This window comes from Microchirus variegatus (genome assembly GCF_963457635.1).
Source record: "Microchirus variegatus genome assembly, chromosome: 1".
In the NCBI taxonomy this organism is placed as follows: domain Eukaryota; kingdom Metazoa; phylum Chordata; class Actinopteri; order Pleuronectiformes; family Soleidae; genus Microchirus; species Microchirus variegatus.
This window is the reverse complement of record NC_139802.1, coordinates 39772826-39794112: the sequence shown is the minus strand read 5'-3', so window position 1 is coordinate 39794112 and position 21287 is coordinate 39772826. Positions and strand designations below refer to the sequence as shown.

Sequence of the window (21287 nt, the reverse complement as noted above, 5' to 3'; positions counted from 1 at the left end):
CGTGCGTTGGTTTCGCGGCGTCAAAGCCGCCAATTTGTAAGGACAAATCAACAAGAAAATACACAAAAATAGAGATTAGGTGGCATCTTGACTGCTACACTGTTAGAAATAAGGGTTCCAAAAGGGTTCTTCTACAAGGGCTGAGGTTCTACCTGGAACCATTTGCTTCCCTTTCCAGAACAAAGGGGTTCTTGGTAACACTAATGGTTCCAGTAAGAACCGTTTTGATCGAGAGAACCCTTTAAAACCCCTTTCCTTAATAAAGGGTTATTGCTGGGACTCTCCAAAGGGGAGGAACCCTGGAGTCAAAAAGGGTTCTCCTATGAGGACAAGCCGAAGAACCTTATATGGTTCTACTTAGCACTTTTATTTCTAAGAGTGTACTCAGTAAAAAATTCAGTGAAAAATTAACTAAGGTCTTATGAAGCAGCAGTTTTTTCATTTCAGTCCTTTTAATCGTGGCTGTCAAGACTTATATGTCGATGTTTTGCAACATATTCTCCACCAAAATGTCAAAATTCTGGGCTTATCTGCTAATTTTTAGTGCGAAAGTGTCTGAAGCTGCTGCTGCTGTTGCTGCTGCTGTCAAATGAATTTAAAGCTCCTGCATTGTTGTTTGCCTGACTCAGCTGCCATTCAATTCACAGTGGCAAAGGGTCAAGGGTCACAGCACCACATTAGGAAGGGGACCGCCTGCTCTCTGCAGGGAGCATTTCCTGCGTTCATCTGCCGCACGTTGCTTGCGAGGAGGAGGTCAAACGCTAAGGAGCCAAAGGTCAAACTGTGTGTTTGTATCAAGGAAGTTCCATTTCTCCCACTCAGACTCCACATATGCTAATCACCTATTTCGAAGGAGTTGACTGAAGAGTTTGACTTAAAGCAGAACTAGGCAGGATATTTACCCAAATTTAACAACTTTTGAGTCATTGTGATGGTTGAATGTCTTGTTGTCTCTAATCCCCCATAATTTACTCTCTCATCATCCTCCTCTTAGTCAGATTTTCTTCAGAGAGCTATAACAGATTAAGACGGAGCGAGAGATAAGGCGACACCAACTATTATTTGTTTAATTTATTATCATTTACTGCCATTTGTTTCATTTTCCACTCACTCCAGTCGAAACATACAGTACGTACAGTAGAACAGTATTTCTGTATTTTTCTCCAAGTACCACCAGATGAAACTTGCATGCCACTGGCGGTCCAGAAAAGGTTCCGCTTTAACAGAACAGAACAGAACAGAACGTGAATGCCTTCCATGAGAGTGTACATTCATGAATGACTGAAGCCATAATATAAGAGTCCACTCTTAGAAATAAGGGTTCCAAAAGGGCTGAGGTTCTACCTGGAACCCTTTGCTTCTGAAAAACCCTTTCCCCAAGAAAGGGGGTTTTCAAGGGTTCTTGGTAACACTAATGGTTCCACTAAGAACCATTTTGATCCAGAGAACCCTTTAAAACCCCTTTCCTGAATAAAGGGTTTTAAAAGGGTTCTTGGTGGAACCCTCCAAAAGGGTTTCAGGTGGAACCTACCTGGATCCAAAAAGGTTTCTCCTATGAGGACAAGCCGAAGAACCTTACATGGTTCTACTTAGCGCTTTTATTTCTAAGAGTGTAGAAACTCCTCACATTCACATTTTATTTATTGCTCAGTTGACAATGACAGACCCATATAAAAACACACCTGACCCGACCCTTGAATGGATTTCATGAAAACAGATAAATAAAAACTTTTGATCAATATCTCCATAGCAACCTTCAAATAAGTTAATTTATGCAAACGCTGAAAACCCAACAGAAAATATTCCCTTTTAAGAACTGCAAATACATTCTCATGTCTATTCTTGCTCCTAAGGCTGTAAACATTGTGATTTTAATGACATACGGACGTAAAAATATTTTTTTACCTCAGCTTCTCAAGACCAGAAATACAAAGTGCAAATACCTGAAACCACGGTGAGAAAGTTACAAATCAGTAACGCGTGTCCTTAACACAGTTTACGTAATCCCTTCATTTTAACCCATGAGACCTTTAAAGGATCAAAAAACAAGGACAGAGAAGATGCAATACATTTGATTTAGACATAATAAACTGTCATCGTCATACGGTGAAATGAATTCCACAATAAACCCATCCCTTATCGTCCTCATCGCTGCCTTCTCCATCTAAACCCAGGGTCCCCAGGCTCCCCTGGAAGTTGGGTCACACCTGGGGTCAGATTTGGGGAAGTTAATGGGCAAGGCACTCTTCTGGTATTGGCTGAGCCTATCGAGGAGATAACCCACCACACCAGGGAACCGATCTGATAGGTCGTATCTCTCTTGAGGATCGCTCTCTATGTCAAAGAGCATTATAGGCTTCAGCAGGTCACTCTTGGACAGGCTCACGTTGTGGGGGGGCCGAGGAAACCACTTGTCACAACCTGGAAGTACAAAGATGGGTCAGTCGGGGCTCGATTCAGTTGTGTTCTTAACATTCATGCTGAGCTATACAAAGTGTGAATGCACCCAAATGCATGTGAATGTACCTTGAATCACATTTGGAGGCTGTTGCAGACATACTGTGTGTGCAACTACAAATCTATAGACGGGCTATAGGGCTGGGAATCGAACTTCGACTGAACTTCCTCTGTATCACCTATTATAAGGGATGGGCAACAAAAAAAAAACCCTATTCAGAATTCAACTATATTATTTGTGGACTATTCTGAACACTAGCACATGAGACCTAGTGAAGGTAATGCAGGGTTCACAGCACATTGAGCTCAGAGGAGCAGCTTCAAGATGCAGTCCACTCACCAAACGCATCATTCCTTTACCGGCCAAACACCGTAATATTTGTCGTCATTTGATATCAAAAACATGGGTACCGAGGAAGCTAATATCATCAGCCAATAAGCATGCAGCATCATTATTACTATCTAACGCTGCATTCACAGCGGACGAGGCGCGCGGCGAGCGACACAATCGCTTTCAACTTTGTCAAAGAATTTGCGTTGACACGACGACCAATCAGCGACGAGATTCTCTGGATGACGTCACATTTTTGGCGCTTTTTCCACTGGCGCGCCTCGCCTCGCCTCGCCACGGTACGGTTATTCTGTGTTTCCATTAGCGATATAGTACCTGGTGCCTGGTGCTCACAGTGTCTTTATACTTAAAGATCTACTTCTACTTCTTCCACCACTGATTAGCAGAGATTAGACGTGAATGCACTTGGAATAAAACACGTCACTATGGGTGACAGAGGACACTGACCTGGGTCGCCGGTCAGCAGCTTCCATTGAGAGACTCGAATAGCAGCGTGAATGGACACATTGAAGCTATACTTTGTCCAGGGTTCTCTGCTCGCCACTTCAGGTAAAGCTAACCGATACTCGTTGCCTTCACCTGCAGAGAGAAGAGGACAGAGCTGATCATCAAAGTCCATCCATCTATCAAACAGCAATAGAACAGTCTGATTAAAAGGGTAACTATTGAATGTAAAACACCCTCTGTAAAGTGTGCGGTTAGTGTTTCAAGACTGGCACAAAACCTTATTGCATAACTGTAAATTTCTCTTTATTTAAAGGTGCATTATGTAATAAATCTAAAGCAACTGGCCATAAAATCCTCCTAATATGTCACAGAGACTCAGGAATAATATTCATATAACAAACTGAACTCACCAACAACAACAGTACAGACAAAATATTTGCATAAAAAAATGTTTTTTGCAAATCATGTTTATGTTTTTAAATCATGTTTTGGCATGTGGCGCCACCTACTGCCGTCTACCAGTCATTGCAGTCAGTAGAGTCTCAGCTGCTGAGCAACCATGGGTTGCCAGTTATGTCAGAAAAACGAAACCTAAAAGAATTTGAATTTGAATGTAGTAACTGTTTTTGGCCACATTCTTACATATGGCATCTTTAATTGTAGGAGTGACAGGAAATATAGACGTCTTTTGGGAAGCAGCAGGAACCAAGTGACATCCACAATAAAAAAAATTGAAAAGCTATTACTTCTCGAGGACCAGAGGTTGTTTCATGCGTTCATTACTTCAAAATACATGCTTTGAGGCTGGAGGAATGTGATCAATTTGGTGGCAATGTGGTCAGTTCCACATCTGCCAAGCATAATGAACAGTAAAGCCATCCGTCTTCTAACGCTTTATCCTCCACATGAGGGTGGTGGTGGGATCAGTTTTTTCTCATCAGGTAAAAATCTGCGTATCCAACTTGTGTTGGTGTATGCGATTCCTTTAGACAGAGAAGCTCCACCCCCACCCCAAAGTCCACATTCCCCCGTTTTATAGAGCCGAATCAACCACAGCAACATGACGGGAGAATTAAAAGATGTCAGATCTCAGCACTTTTGCAACCACATGATAAAAGCTGTGACAGTGAAACCCCTCACTACTTATTCTTGTGTAAATGACATGCGGGTAATCCTAATTGTTCTCACATGCACTGAGCTGGGCTGCTTCATGCGCGGCCATCTTTGAAACCAAACTTATCGCAGGTCAGGCTTGCAGGGCTCAAATCGTCGCATCGCACAATTGGCTAAATCCGGCTTCATAGTCATTGTGATGGTTAAAGGGACACTGTGTGGTATTTATGGGTTTATATGACCCAAAATCCACTTTTTTATACATATTATGTGCTCCTGCATTGTCTGTTGTTACTTGTAGCGGAAGTCCCGCCTCCATCCACTCTCTCCGCTTCGTCTGCTACGGCCGCGGTAGCTCGCCCTCTCCCTCGCCGGCTTCTAAAAGCTCTACCGCGGCCACGAAGAGCTGTCCCTCGTCCTCGCCCTCTCGTTGTCTGAATAAATACTAGAACCTCATCCGCTGACACGGAGAAAGACGACGAGGACGACGTTTGACCGGGCTGAGGATACTGTAGCGCTCAGGGAAGGGAGGGGGTGAGCAGAGGAGCAGTTTGTTGTTGCAAATTTCAGCCTCTCCTCTAGATGTCACTATAAACTATACTTACTTCACCTTTAAATGTCTTGTTGTGGGGAGGTTGCGGGGCTGTCTCCACTCCCCCTATTGTGTTTTAGCGGAAAAAACAGCCTTGCAAGATCCTCAGAATCAGGAGGTCTCGCAAGAAACACAAAATTACCATAGCCAGGTATCGGCTATAAGATCAAGGCAGCGATCGCGTTTTTGAAAAAGACGCAGAGAAAACTGTGTTTTTCGGAGGAAGTGACTAAGAGGACACGAGTAAACATCACAACATCATTACTTCGGCTATTATGACTATTTATGATCGAATTCATGACGATCACGCAACATCAAAAATGTAAGATGTTTGCTTTTAAAATCTATGTACTGTGAATTGTTTGTGATTGCCTTCTTATTCATCTGTTGGTTCAGGACAATTTGCAAGTTATTGAGAGCTTTACAAATGTCAGAGTTGGATTTGAGGTCTTCATTCTCTCTTTGTTCTTAAAGGAAAGGGGCATTGAGCAACTCAGTCCATTTTCTCACATGAATTCTTCCCATGAGCACAGGACAAGAGAGTCTCAGTGAAGTGAAGGCCTCCCTCATCTGAATCCACAGCAGGGGGATCCACCAACAGGCTCAAGGAGAAAAAAGGGGGGAGTGCAAGACAGAAGGAGACCAAAGGAGTCCAGAGAGGAAAGTTGGGGGTGATTTAGGGCTTGGGTAAAGTCCAGAGTTTCTCTCTTGTTCCACAAGTGAAAACTTTTTTTTTTTTAGTTGAGAACCCTATTCCCACACAGCACAAGAGCAGAGGGGAGGGATATTCTGAAAGGTTACTTGAAAGGAGAGAGGTATGCAAAGATAAAGGGATACGGCCTTTTCAAGAGCTAAATAGAGAAGTATGAAGAGGGACGGGGAAGAAATGAGTAGAGTTCTTAGGAAAATCTCACACTGGAATGCACTCGGTTGTCATGGAGGAGGTTGACAATAAAGTTTCAAACATAAAACATGAGGGTGAACGCTTCAGTGGGTCTCTCTCATCATCCATATGATTTAAACGGCGATGATGGAGAGGGAAAGGGAGTAGGGAGCGTCGGGAGTGAGGACCATGGATGGATGTTCAACGGTGCGGTCATAAAAATATGTACTCCGAAACTGTAGGGGGAGCTCCGTAGAGATACGTCTGAAAAAAAAAAAAACGTAATCTGGGATTAATCTGGGACCTCCATATTTAAGAAGTTGAGTGGTGAGGAAACACGAGGACAGCAAGACAGGTTTCCCCTGCAGGAAAATGCTGCCATCTTATTTTCTGCTTTCTATCAAAGATTTAGCTGTGGATTGCTGCGGTGTTATATCGACAAGACAAGAGACTTTAATATTTTCATGGCCGAGCATAAGGGAAATGGGCTTGTAACCGGAGGGGTGCCGGTTCAAATTCCCGACAGGTCAAAGGCTGGGGTACCGCTGGGCAAGGTACCCAATCCCCATTGCTCATCGGTAATTAGATACTCTAAATTGACCGCAGCCATTGGGGGTGTTGCATCAGGAAGGGCATCTGACATCCTATGCACTAACTTTAACGGAAGGTGTTGTGGAAAGGCTTACTTTGTTGTGTTGAGCAAAGTGAGCCTTCCACGTTTATACCCGAGCAACTCCCCCTTTCGCATTCCTCCAATAGACAAAGAGTCTGCCTTTCCCGGACGTGTTTTCACACCTCTTTGTCTACTGTAGATATGGGGGAGCCGACTCCCTGCGGATGTTGTAGGAAGGTGCAAGTTCAGGGTTAGCCTAGGCTGTTAAATAAATAAATGTTGCTTTTTACATGAAAGAGTGGGTTAGCAAAGATGGGATTCATGTCCCCAGAGGCCTTGGAAAAGAGCAGATGAATCGGACATTACGCAATACCTTCATGGGGGATCAAACGGTACACATCTGCTCTCTTTAGAATCCGCCAATTACGTTACATCTGTGAAACATTTCTGTACAAAAAAATGCACTCCCTCCCATACCTCTACTATTTTTGAAAGTACAACAAAGGTGCAGCATCCTCCACAAAGTCAGAAATTGCAGCCACAGAACTGGAAACTGCTGCTGTGCTTCTTCGCAGAAGGCAGTGGTTTTGGGTCACCTAATAGTGAGTGGTTTTGACGAAGAGTGAGACCACTCCACTGTAGCCTAAAGCTCACATAGAGTGGTCCTGTTGCACAGTTATGGTGAGGTCTACTTACATACTTTAACTTGTTTTTATGGTCAAAAACCTCCTAGTTGTTGTAAACGAGCCGATAGAAATCTCTCCTTATTGACGCTCTCCTCAGCCGCGGTGTTTCAGACTGAAATCTCACCCCCAGAAGACAGACTGTGTTGTGATTGGCCAGCCAGCATAGAGAGCCTTCCCAACCGTCTTGTGATTGGCCAATACCCGGAAGTGACATAATCAGCACACCAGCTCTCAGAAGCGCAGCTCCCCCCTCTGGAACGGTGGATGCACTGCGACTCATTATCAAAACATTGTTTTAAAAATGTTTAAAAATAGCTTCTTCACGACTCCCCGCCGCAGTCCCTTTTTATGACTTTGACCCAGAGTCAGAAGACACTGTCGCTCGTGAAACACCTCCTCAACGGACGTTATTCTTCTTCTGCGGTTCAATGTACGCAACCCGATGTGCCCGGACTAGTGCCCGGAGCAGGACGATCTGCTGTTCAGGAGAACCGCTGTTTACGTAAAAACCAGAAGGGAGATCTCGCTGAGCCCGAGATTACAATACAACACAGCGTGTTCAGCAGTGGCTGAACTGTTTGTTTCGCAACTTCAGGGCTTCGTAAACGAGGTAATGACGCAGATACACACTTTTAAAAAAAAAACAGCGTTAATTGGAACTTCCGGTCCAGGTCCGCTTTAACAAAAAAAGTCTCACTTCCAGGAAAACCTCCCTCCAATCACAGAGTTTATATTTTACACACACACACACACCCTGCTCACAAATGTCAGCGATCTCAGATGACTGATTAGACTATCAACAGTGACTGATTACATTTTCAACCTTATGTCATCAGTGCACATTCCAGAGAGAGTTTCACACCGATGGTCATCCATGCACACCGGTTAATGTTAGTTTAGTTCATTTCTAATAGTCAAATGTTATGTAATACACTTCCCCGGTCTGTTTTACTTGCGTCAGTTGGATTTTTACAATGTCTGGTTGTTATGAGTACTGGTTCAAACAATGAGGCCTTGATACTTGTGGCCTTGTTGGGAAGAGAGAGAGAGAGAGAGAGAGAGAGTGTGGAAACAGTAGAATTACATCATTAGGAAAGAAGGAACACAATAATAGAAAAAGGGGTTAGAGGTAATGTTGAGAGGGCTCCGGTTATCAAGAGCTCAGAGTGTTTAAAATCTGCCAGGAGTCTGCACAGGTTTTCCTCCCACAGTACAAAAACACGCTGCTTCGGTTAACTGGTGACTCGAAATAATTTGTCTGGAGGGGTGAAGGACCATCTGTCTCCGTTTGCCAGTGCTGGCTGTGACAGGCTGCGGTGACCTGCCCAGTGTGAAGCCACCCTCCTCTCGTCCCGTGTGAGCTGGGAGGCTCCGGCCTCAGGCATCTGCCCGCGCATAGATAATGGGTAGGTGGATGGGATTTATTTAAACTAGTGGGTCCCAAAGTGAGGCAGAGGTCAGCAGATAATTAAAGGGATGTAGTCTACAGACCAAGGGGATGAGCAACGTTTATTGAGCGTCATCCTCTGGAAACCCTGAGTGTTGAATTGAATTGAGGAGGTGCAGGAAAACGGGTCTGGAAATGCACAATAGATGTGAATGTGAGGTGTGTTGCAAGAGACAAAGAGGGGTGAGTCATCAAGACGTTCTTGAATGTTCCATCATTAAAGAACCATACACGAACAGAGCTGGACTGTGATTGCCAGGAAGAGGATGAGAAGTGAAAAGACAGTTAAATATTCTCTCAATGAAGCTCCTACAATGCAAGAGGGATTCTCCTTTGTGTAGTCGATGCCCCGCTGTGGTTGCCATGTGCGAATAGTAGACTTAAAGGTGCATAATGTAATAAATCTAAAGCAACTGGCCGTAAAATCCTCTTAAAGTGATAGTTCGGAATTTTGGACATAAGACCTATTTTCCGACTCAGCCGGTGTGATGGAGACGTCTGGAGACGTTTGCAAGAAATTTCATTCAGTTCTTCTAGTTCCACGAGTTCGCTGGTGCTATGGCTAGCGCAAGTCAATGGTACACGTTAGCATGGCATTAGAAACACTCACACCGACTCCACAGTGCACCACAGAGGAAAATCAATTGTAACGGCAGACTATCGATGTACATATCTGTGTTGATAGAATAATATTTGAAACAAAACAAACCTCGTATCGCATGAATTTTTGAGGGACTACATTCTCAGCAGCAGCGGAATCAGTCCGGGTTTTTCAGGGATTAAAAATCAGGGTTTCTAATGCCATGCTAACGTGTACCATTGACTTGCGCTAGCCATAGCACCAGCGAACTCGGGAACTAGAAGAACTGAATTAAATTTCTTGAAAACGTCTCCAGACGTCTCAATCACACAGGCTGAGTTGGAAAATGGGTCTTATGTCCAAAATTCCGAACTATCCCTTTAATATGTCACAGAGACTCAGGAATAATGTTCACATAACAAACTGAACTCACCAACAACAACAGTACAGCCAAAATATTTGCATTAAAAAAATATATTTTGCAGACTGCATTCATGCTTATGTTTGGAAATCATGTGTTTGGCACGTGGCGCCACCTACCGCCGTCTACCAATCATTGCAGTCAGTAGAGTCTCGGCTGCCGAGCAACCACGGGTTGCCAGTTACGTCAGAAAACGAAAAGACCTCCGTATCTTGAATTTGAATGTAGTAACCGTTTTTGGCCACATTCTTACATATGGCGCCTTTAAAGAAATGTTCAGACTCAAATCTCTGGACATTACCTGGAATTTCGATCTCTTGGTTGAAAAACCATAAAAAAAATAAAACACCCTTTGGGGATTTCAAATTACACGTGTAAGCTGCAGCCTCCTGCATGGTCAATGATCAGTGAAAACAGGAACTTACATGGACTACCGTCTTGAAACATAGGGTCGATGTTGTGCAGCAGCTCCTGTCTGGGTGAGGGGAGCCCATAGCTGTAACAAAAGAGTACGTGTTACTCTCACACACACGAAACACGCAACAAAAAAGATACACAACGTCTAACCCGCGGACTGTAAAGTCCACTCCGAGCTGTAAATATGAACCAGCTGGCCCCGCTGCTCACCAGGCAGTCACGTGCTCCGACCGCACACTCCACCACCGCTCTCACTGACCACAGTGTGTGATAACACAACTAAAATAACTCTCACTCTCTCTCTCTGCTGGCCTGCCTACTGTTTTAGTTTCATTTGTTTTTTTTTTATTTCACGGGGGGCCAAGCTGTCAAGGCTGCTGTTTTCCGTGAGCGGTGATCCAATGAAACACAGAGTGAGCGCGTAAAGCTGTAAAAAACAAAACAAAAAAAAAACAAACAGCAGTTTGTTCTCCGTGTTGCTGTGCGGCGTTTCGGTCAGCTGACATATGCCAGCCAACCGAGTCATGTGGAGACCGTGAGTAGTAGTTTGCGGTGCTGGCCGAGCCTCGATTTTCTGCTGGAGCTCTGCTGCAGGGCCTCAATTTCACCTCCTCCACTGCGTCCACATTTAGTTCGCAAACATAATTGTCAGTCAAACGAGTCTCAGTGACAGCTGATGTGACGAAACATGCACAAATGTGGGAACTGGCGAGCTCATCTGACTGATTTAATCACTATTTAATACATATTTAGTACTATATACAAGCTGAGGGGACGGGCATGAGAGTTTATAATGATAAAAAACAGAAGGATGGAGACACTGTAGATTTATATGAGAATGACTGATGGAATTTCCTTCTCTTTGAGCGCCTATTGCCACAGTAACAAAGGGCTTATTGAAGAAGCAGGGGCTCCTATAAGAAAAAGACGCTGGGTCAGGGAGACTCAGGGAGAGTCAGTTTGAGCGTGAGGCAGTTGGAGAAAGACTCAGGAAGGGGCACACAGAGAGGGTAGACTGTCACAACTCAAGAGCTGATCTCATTCCTGATACCACTGCAGGCCACAGGCTGAACCTGCCACAAAGGGAACTAGCAGTCAATTCCCAGATCTGTGAAAACATTTTTCCCCCCCGCTCACCTGATCGCTTTCCACACGTCGTATCCATCCAGGGGCTTTGTGGTGTTGATGATCCCTCCTGCCAGGCCAACAAAGGTAGGCAGCCAATCAGAGATGTGGATGAGTTTGTTGCTGACAGTTCCAGGTTGTTTCAGTAGCGGGCTGGCGACAAATCCAACTCCATGGACCCCGCCCTCCCAAAGTGACCATTTTCTGCCTCGCAGTGGCCAATTGCTGCCACCAGTCCTTGGCCTACCTCCGTTATCTGTCAACATGAGGAGGGAAAAAGAGGCAAAGGCAAATGTGAGGTTTTACATAAAGATGTAAACAAGACAAGGATCTAGACAAGGATCCAGACAAGGATCTAGACAAGGATCCAGCAAAGGATTTAGACAACGATCTAGACAAGGATCCAGACAAGGATTCCGACAAGGATACAGACAAGGATCTAGACAAGGATTCAGACAAGGATACAGACAAGGATTCCGACAAGGATACAGACAAGGATCTAGACAAGGATACAGACAAGAATCCAGACAAGGATCCAGACAAGGATACAGACAAGGATACAGACAAGAATCCAGACAAGGATTCAGACAAGGATACAGTTAAGGATCTAGACAAGGATTCAGACAAGGATACAGACAAGGATTCCGACAAGGATTCCGACAAGGATACAGACAAGGATCTAGACAAGGATACAGACAAGAATCCAGACAAGGATCCAGACAAGGATACAGACAAGGATCTAGACAAGGATACAGACAAGGAGCCAGACAAGGATACAGACAAGGATCTAGACAAGGATACATACAAGGATCTAGACAAGGATACAGACAAGGATCTAGACAAGGATACAGACAAGGATACAGACAAGGATACAGACAAGGATCTAGACAAGGATCCAGACAAGGATTCAGACAAGGATACAGACAAGAATCCAGACAAGAATCCAGACAAGGAGCCAGACAAGGAGCCAGAGAAGGATCTAGACAATGATACAGACAAGAATCCAGACAAGGATCTAGACAAGGATCCAGACGAAGATCTAGACAATGATACAGACTAGGATCTAGACTAGGATACAGACAAGGATACAAACAAGGATACAGACAAGGATACAGACAAGGATACAGACAAGTATCCAGACACGGATCTAGACAAGGATACAGACAAGAATCCAGACAAGGATCGAGACAAGGATACAGACAAGGATACAGACAAGAATCCAGACAAGGATACAGACAATGAGCCAGACAAGGAGCCAGAGAAGGAGCCAGACAAGGATCTAGACTAATCAAAGCAGTCGTGCATTATAATTTTTATAAATGAACATCCACTATATTCAACCATTATCAAATCAAGAGAATCAGCTCCATGTGACTCCCTCCGTTTCACAGCAGAGCAGTGTTGTGGTTTGATGTCTGTGGCAACTTCCCTAAGCTGCAACAGGAAGCTGGGAGCATAAATGTTACACAAGTAAAGTGAGACGACAGCCAACTATTGGAATATGGACCTTGAGGCCACCTTTCAGAAAACACTGCAGCCTGACCTCATGAGAAGGTCTGAAAACACAGAGAAGCACCCACGAGTCAATTTCAAATGTCCAATCGACCACGTTTTTGGACTCTGGGAGGAACCCAGAGTACTGGGTTCTTGGTGGAAGGGTTCTTGGTGGAACCTTTATAAAAAAGGTTCTACCTGGAGCCAAAAATTGTTCTCCTATGAGGACAAGCCGAAGAACCTTATGTGGTTCTACTTAGCACTTAGAGTGTCGAGCACACACGGAGAACATGCAAACTCTATGCAGGCTCTCGGTCGGGAGCCTGGGTCGTTTTGCTGCAGTAGTACGAGCCACTTCTCCACTGTGTGACATTACTAACGCCAAAGTCACAAAGTAACCCATTTGAACTTGAGGCAGCGACGATCACGATGTAAAATGGCTGATTTTCACTTCATGGTACACGGAGTGTGTGTGTTTACAAAATGACACAAACTCCAGTTTCCAGTCAGAGAAGGCTGTCCGACATCGAGATAAAGCAGTGGAAACACCCACCGGCAGCCATGTTTTTCCAGTAAGGACACGTGTCTCTGGGTCTCAGGTTGGTTCCCAGAGATGGGGAAATTCAGCACCGACTGTGTGTCAGTAACCTTGTACAACCACATTTTTTTATTTATTTTTTTTAAATCCAGCTACATCTCAGGCCTTTGTCTCTCCCCCAACTCGACAAATATTCCTTCACAACATCCAACCATTACACAAAGTGCACACACAGCCAGCTGACTGTCATGCACCCGAGTGCAGGAAGTAGTAGTCTGCGTCGATTCCTGAACCGTCCTGGAAAAGTCCGTAAAATGCGTTTTCAAGGTGCCTTGGCTCTCTGCTGGCCAGTTCTCTCCCTCCCACCCTCAAACACACACGTCCACCACTGTGTCTCTCATTTTGCTCAGAGCTCAGTCCCAGTGAGGCAGTCAGTTGGCTGAACACTTCATTATAAAAAGGAACAAGTTCAGGGCTCATTTCTTTCCTATTGGGCTTGACTCCTTATGGAAAAAGATACTAATAAAGCCATTGTGTGATATGGTTTTAGGTAACTTTATAGTGAGGGATGATTCAGCAGTTAGTATGAATTACATTTTGGTCACATTAGAGATTGCATAACCAGTGCACCCCGTTCATTTACTGAGTTTTATTCGTAATATGGTGTCTGCAAAGCATATGGCCAGAGGCGATTCTAGAGTCTGTAGGGGCCCTAGGCAAAAATATATAAATAATCTGACACCAACTAAAAATGTATGAGTTCAAGATATAATTTTTTTTCCGAAATGAATGAAATAACATGGGAAAACAAACCTTGTAATTAAAAAGCATGTGGAACTATAAATGTAAATAACAATAAAATACTGTAAAAGCTTTTAAAAACTATATAAACTTTCCCAACCCTGGTTCTCAGGGAACACTGCCCTGCCATGTTTTACATGTTGCCCTGCTCCAAAAACACCTGATTCAAATGAATCGTCAGCTCATCATCAAGCTCAACTTTCAACTTAAAAAAAAAAAAAAATTAAATTATGTTATATTTCAACTTTTTTTCATTATTTTTTTCCAAAAAATGTTGTTTTAATTTTTGTCAATTTTTTTTCCAGAAAATTCAATTTTTTAAATGTTGTCTTTTTAAGAAATTAAATAAAATAAGAAAATATTATTATTATTTTTTTATAATGCATTTTTAAAAATAATTTAAAATTTCAATATATAATAAATTTCAATTTCTTTGTAAAAAAAAAAAATAAAAAAAAATTTAGCACGGCAAAATCTAAAACATGGCATGGCTGCATTCCCTGAGGACAAGGGTTGGGAAACACTGCTGTAAAGAACCCACATTATAAAACAATATATATATATATATATAGAACAATAAAATACTGTATAATAGCTGAAAAGTGAGATGTCATTTTTAAGATGGACTGGGATGCGGCTGGTCACTGCACATTTCAGTAAAAACAGCCGTCAGGCTCCGAGTGTCGGGGGCCCCCTATCGGCTCGGGGGCCCCAAGCAGTTGCCTGCCTTGCCTGTTCACTGGTAACTGCGCCTCTGCATATGGCAGGCTGAATCCTGTGAGACAGAGCCAACTGAAATGTGTAGAAGTACAATGAAACAGGCCACCTATTCGCTCCGTCCATAAATACCTCACACTTTGACTCACAGCATTGTTCCGTGCTTCTAATTAGCCCGTTTAAACCCCCCTAAAAATAACCCTTAAAGGAATTACCGACTTCAGATGCAATTCATTTATAAGTTCCACGTGTGGAAACAAAATGAGTAGGCACGTGTTTACATAATGGCTTGAGACTCATCTTGGCCCTTGTTATGTTCTCCAAAGGTTAAAAGCGGTGGATATTTTTCAAGAGTCAACAGAAGCAGCACCAGCAGAAGATACACGAGCCAAGTCTCGTCCTCCCTCTTTCTGCAAATGACTGCGCCCTGCTCCGTTTGACGAAAAAGCCACGTGAGAACAAACACAGCGAAACACTGGTCTCTAGTGGACGACCTGAGAATTACAACATTTTCTCAGCTTAATGTTAAAGCTGTGGAGAGTGCGGCTGGACATCAGACATGCAGGTTTGAAAGGAGATGGAAGGGTTTAGAAAAATTTGAATGGCACTAGAATATGTAGCACAGCGATGCAATACACGGACGACTGCATAAATGTACAAAAAAAAATATTACTTAATGGTGCGTTATGTAATAAATCTGAAGCAACTGGCCATAAAATCCTCCTAATATGTCACAGAGACTCAGGAATAATGTTCATATAACAAACTGAACTCACCAACAACAACAGTACAGCCAAAGTATTTGCATTAAAGCAATATTTTGCAGACTGCAAATCCTGTTTTTGGCATGTGGCGCCACCTACCGCCGTCGACCAACCATTGCAGTCAGTAGAGTCTCAGCTGCCGAGCAACCACGGGTTGCCAGTTACGTCAGAAAAACGAAACCTAAGAGACCTCGGTATTTTTTAATATGTATGTAGTAACCGTTTTTTGGCCACATTCTTGCATATGGCACCTTTAAATAATAATAATGACCAGTTCATTGTCCATTGGCCCTCGCACGTTTGACAGAAGATACTTCCAAAACCTCGACACGACAGAAACGGCGTCGTTTAGTCTGGAAACATACCTGTCGAGAACACAAGCACGGTGTTGTCCCAAAGTCCAGCCCGATGCAAAGCCTGGGCGATGTCGCCCACAGCTTGGTCCATAGCTGACACCATGCCAGCGTAGATCCTCCGATTGTGGTCTTCGATGAACTGGTAAGGTATCAAGTATTTCTCCGGCACCTGCATGGGACCATGGACCGCCTGCAGTGCCACGTAGAGGAAGAGCGGCTGAAAAGAAAAACAAAAAACTGGTTCGGAAAAAATCGAAGTCATAGGACTGGACTTCCGATCGTGTGTGAGCACATGTATTAATATCTTCGCGAGGTCCAGTAAAGGTAAAACCTGTGAGGACATTTTGACCGTGTGGAGACATTTTGTCTGGACGTCACAACTTTAAACGGCTTTTGTCAGGGTTAAGACCTGGTTTTAGAGTTAGAATTGGGTTTAGGTTAGGGTTACCTTGGTTCCTCACCAAGATATTAAAACAAGTTTGTGTGCGTGTGTGTGTGTGGGTCACCTTGTTGGAGTTGTGCTTTTCAATGACGCTGATGGCCTTTTGGCTGAACAGCTCAGTCGAATATTGTCCTGCGTACGTTTTGGCAACCTCCTCTCCATCCCTCAGGTCCAAGGCGCAGAAACTCTTGTTTGAAGCGTAGTCGCCAGAACAGGATACGTGACTGTAGTAGCCCTCGCTGCCTGTCAGGTAGCCTGCAGGAAGCAACAAGCCCAAAAAACAATGGGTTCTGTTCAATTCACTCTGCAAAACACATGTATACGTTGTTCAGTTCTTGCTCAACCACTAAAAACTAGAAATAATTGAATTGTTGCCTCGCAGCAAGAAGGTCTGGGTCTGGACCAGGCCCTTTCTGTGTGGAGTTTGCATGTTCTCCACATGTGCGCGTGGGTTTTCTCCAGGTATTGCACTCTAAATTGACCTCAGTGTGAGTGTGAAGTGCACTCTTAGAAATAAGGGTTCCCAAAAAAGGGTCCTTCTACAAGGGCTGAGGTTCTACCTGGAACCATTTGCTTCTTTCCCGAAGAAAGGGTTTTTCAAGGGTTCTTGGTAACACTGATACAGAGAACCGTTATAATCCCTTTCCAGAATAAAGGGTTTTAAAATGGTTCTTGGTGGAAGGTTCTACCTGGAGCCAAAAAGGGTTCTCCTATGAGGACAAGTCAAAGAACCTTATATGGTTCTACTTGGCACTTTTATTTCTAAGAGTGTGTGTTTGTCTTTGTGTGTTGGGCCCTGCGATGGACTGGTGACCTGTCCAGGATGTACCCTGCCTTTCACCCCATGTCAACTAGCACTGGACTGGCTCCAGCTCCCCGCAAAGTCCCAATGTGGAGGATAAAGCGGCAGACAATGGTTGTTTCTCAACATGCATACTTCTCGATACTAGCGTACTTCATCAGCCTCAGTCCAAGTACTGCAGCGAGTACGTTCCTCAAACCTGGAAAGTGTTCTCGCTCCACCCATTTTTACCAAGTACGCAATCGCGCGGTGACACTTGAGCGACGTGTCCCAGAATGCATTTCGCCGGAACATATCGGCATTAAAAACCTGAAATAAACCCGGTCACCTTTCAGGTGTTCACTCGTCAAGGCAGTTCAACAGGATATGATCTGCGTAATTTGCCTCATGAATGGAAGGTAGGTACACAGCACAAATTAATTACATCAACAATGTCTTCTGATCACATTTGTTTGGGTTGTGACGTGGTGTTTTTCGTGCTGGCCATAGAGGCCTCGAGCGCAATTTAAGGGAATTTAAACCTGTGCATTCGACCCATTGTTATTAATGACAATTAAGGATAATTAATGATACATGCAGTGCTTTCATCGATCAATGTGCACCATGCACGATATATTTGACTTTTTGCCGATACATTGGGAGTGCTTGGGCCGATAACTAATACAGTGTGTATAGCGGCGGCTATGAGTGCTTTCTCTGATTAATAACTTCTTTTTTACTTGAACGAATGGAAGGTACACAGCACAAATTAACCCTTTAATGTACTACTCAACCATTTGGTCGACCTCAGTTTAAGTCACTGTATCTCATAGAAAAATGCATCAAGCTGAACTCACCAACACTAAATTAATGTCACTTGTTCTGAATGTTGTACTTTATGAATTATGCAAAACAGGTTTATTATGAACAGACGTCTCAACCGTTTGGTAGAGGCCTGTATCGGAAATACCGTTGGGGTCTAATTAAAAAATAAATAAAAAATTGATTGTCATTATTGTTATCATAAGTAAATAAATAAATAAAAACATGCAAAGAAATCATTTTTCCTTTTCTTGTTTCTTGGTGCGTACCTTAAAGGGCTAAGGAAACCAATCATGTTGTCACTTTTCATAGTGCTAATAAAAGCCGCTGCAAGCTAACAAACAATAATGACATTGGTTTTGGGAGTAAATAACACATCTATAATTCATGCATTTTAAAGTGTTTCATTTCTATTAATAAAAGTCAGGTACAGGCTACTCTGAATTGATGGGAGGGCGGGGGGGGGGGGCCCACAAATCAAATTCAGCTTAGAGCCCCAAACATGCTTGGAACAGCCCTGGTGATGATGACAGCTACTTTTAAAGTGCATATTTTAACATTTTGTTTCTCAACACCCATACTTCTGCACATGAACTCAAACACTTTCAAATATACAAACCAAAGTATGAATCAAAGCCGCGGCGGGTGGGCAGACAGTCCTTCTTGTACATGCCCAGGTGCCACTTGCCCACCATGTGTGTAGCGTAGCCGGACTCCTTCAGATACTGGGGCAGAAACTTCTCATCCAGAGGTACACAGTTGGGCTGACAGGGCCGGATATTGGCGTGTTGCATACCTGTGTGAATCTGCAGAGGAGAACAATTATGCTATATATATATTTGTTTTGTTGTTGTTGTTGAAAGGCACACGGATCCAAGGCGGAACTAAGAGGCTATTAGGGGGACAGAAATGTAAACAGACGTTTCAGAATAAGAGAGGCAACTTTATTTCACACTGCAGGACATAAGGATATAGGGGGAATAAATGAGTATTTGAAGACAAAAATCAATCCACTATTGTGATGCTCCATCAGGTATCTGTATCTGTAATTTCAGCTTCTCAAGCTCCAGTTTCTTTGCTCAACAGGTTTTTCAACATTTTCTGATATTACACGACTCAAACGTGTCATTTATGAATCGACAAAATACTGGGCTGGTAAACTCATAAAGAATATCATTGTGAATCGCATCAACAATTAGATCGCTGCAAGATATAAGGAACTAAGCGGCTGTTTGTGGAGAAAAAAAAGAACAAACAAACAATAATGAAACTGGTTTTGGGAGTAAATAACACAACTATAATTCATGCATTTTAAAGTGTTTCATTTCTATTAATAATAGTCAGGTACAGGCTACTCCAAAATGAGGGGAGGACGGGGGGGGGGGGGGGGCACAAATCAAATTGAGTTTAGAGCCCCAAACATGCTAGGACCAGCCCTGGTGATAATGACAGACAGTACTTTTAATGTGCGTATTTTAATTTTTATTTACAGTGGGGGTCTCTCACCTGGTACCTCCCGGTCATGAGCTGGTTGCGGGAGGGTGTGCAAATGGGCTGGACGTAGTAGTTCTCCAGACGGACCCCGCTGGCTGATAATTTGTCCAGATTAGGAGTTCTGATTTCCGATCCGTGGTATCCCACATCGTTCCAGCCGTAGTCGTCGGCGAGGATTAAGACTATGTTTGGCTGCTGAGCAAAAAGAACCGCAGGAAAACCAAAAGAAAACACAAGCAGAAGAAGAAGAAGTCCCTCACTCTCCATCTTTTAGTCTTCACCGAGTCCACGAGCGCTTTATGTCCCTCAAAGAGAGACAGTGCAGGCTGGATACGCATCCGCTTGGAACCCGTGTTTATTTGTTGACACACCACCACGAGATTTGAATCATTGGCCGTTTCTCAATATCCATACTTGTGCGTACTTGTGCGTACTTGCGTACTCGCGTACTTGTGAAAACGTCATCAGCCTCAGTCCAAGTTCTGTTCCATTTCTCAAGAACGCGAGCAGCGAGTACGGTTCTCATACCCGGAAGTGTTCTCGCTCCGCCCATTTTACTAAGTATGCATCGGGTGGTGACTTGAGCGTACTTGGGAAAGCCATATATCCCAGAATGCATTTCGGCGGAACATAGCGGGATAAAATACAAATATAAACCTGAAATAAATATTTTTCTGTGTCCCGGAACGCAGTTTTGAAATCATTTGAGGCGAGAAATGTGTCATTTAGAATCCAAACATGTGGTTTTTGTAATAAGATATGACGTATTTATAGTATGACAGCGGTGCTGTCGGAGGTTATCAGCTCCGCCTCGGCGGACGCGCGGTGCTCACAGTGCCCGGCACAGAGGAGCGTTCCCTCGGCCTGTCCTGATGGAATGATCCGCTGGTTCAAACGGCTCCGTCATTACGTACTTGGTGTGATCGATAGATTTGCTGTTGACATGTTGTTTTGTTTTTAATGCAAACGTTTTGACCTGACAGTGTGAATTTTTGTTTAATATTAATGTTTCATTTATTGTAACTTTGAATTTTAGATTTATATTAAAGTCGCACTGTCATTGTATATGTATTTACATATAATGGACACTATTTTATAGTGTATAACATATTTAAAATGTGAAAATAACAACAATATATGTATATATAATATATATATATATATAATATTTGGCAAAATCAGCAACTCCCCCTACTGGCGACACAGAGAATCAATACATAATTCGAAATAATAAGATTTGACTTTTATATGTAAAAAAAAAAAACCCACAGCATTAAATAAATTAAACGAATAAATATCAAACAAATACTTAAATAATAATGTAGATCAACAGAGGCACCTGGAACAAGGTAATAAAAATATTCCAAAAGACTATGTGCATGAATAATATGAAGTACTTTTAGTGTGTACTTTTCTAGTAGTTCTTTGTCAAAATCCTGAACAGAGGACAAAATTAAGTATATTTTGCCCAACTTTGACATGGAATAAAAATCCATAAGCGTATATAAGATTTATATACAGCTGAACTACGACTATGTGCAATAATAATATGAAGTACTTTCACTGTGTACTTTTCTAGTAGTACTTTGTCAAAATCCTGAACAGAGGACAAAATTAAGTATTTCGTCCAACTTTGACATGGAATAAAAATCCATAATCATATATAAGATTTATATACAGCTGAACTAAGACTATGTGCAAGAATAATATGAACTACTTTTACTGTGTACTTTTCTAGTAGTACTTTGTCAAAATCCTTAAAAGAGGACAACATTAAGTATATTTCGTCCAACTTTGACATGAAATAAAAAATATTTTCTATAAGCAGTCAAAGATTTATATATAGGCTACCACTGAACTAAGACTATGTGCATGAATAATATTGAGTACTTTTAGTGTGTACTTTTCTAGTAGTACTTTGTCAAAATCCTGAACAGAGGACAAA

General features: G+C 42.9%; 1 protein-coding gene across 1 annotated transcript; it reads right to left on the bottom strand.

Annotated features, from left to right (window-relative positions):
* Window positions 1-1095: 1095 nt before the first annotated feature.
* LOC310941073 (arylsulfatase B-like) lies at window positions 1096-19680 on the bottom strand (the record flags this gene model as incomplete). Its single annotated transcript, XM_083906153.1, has 9 exons — window positions 1096-2421; window positions 3257-3388; window positions 10017-10087; window positions 11146-11389; window positions 15813-16020; window positions 16310-16500; window positions 18468-18654; window positions 19355-19537; window positions 19624-19680. The coding sequence occupies 9 exons, from the start codon at window positions 19678-19680 to the stop codon at window positions 2165-2167; spliced, it is 1530 nt and encodes a 509-aa protein (XP_083762279.1). The 3' UTR covers window positions 1096-2164.
* Window positions 19681-21287: the final 1607 nt, after the last annotated feature.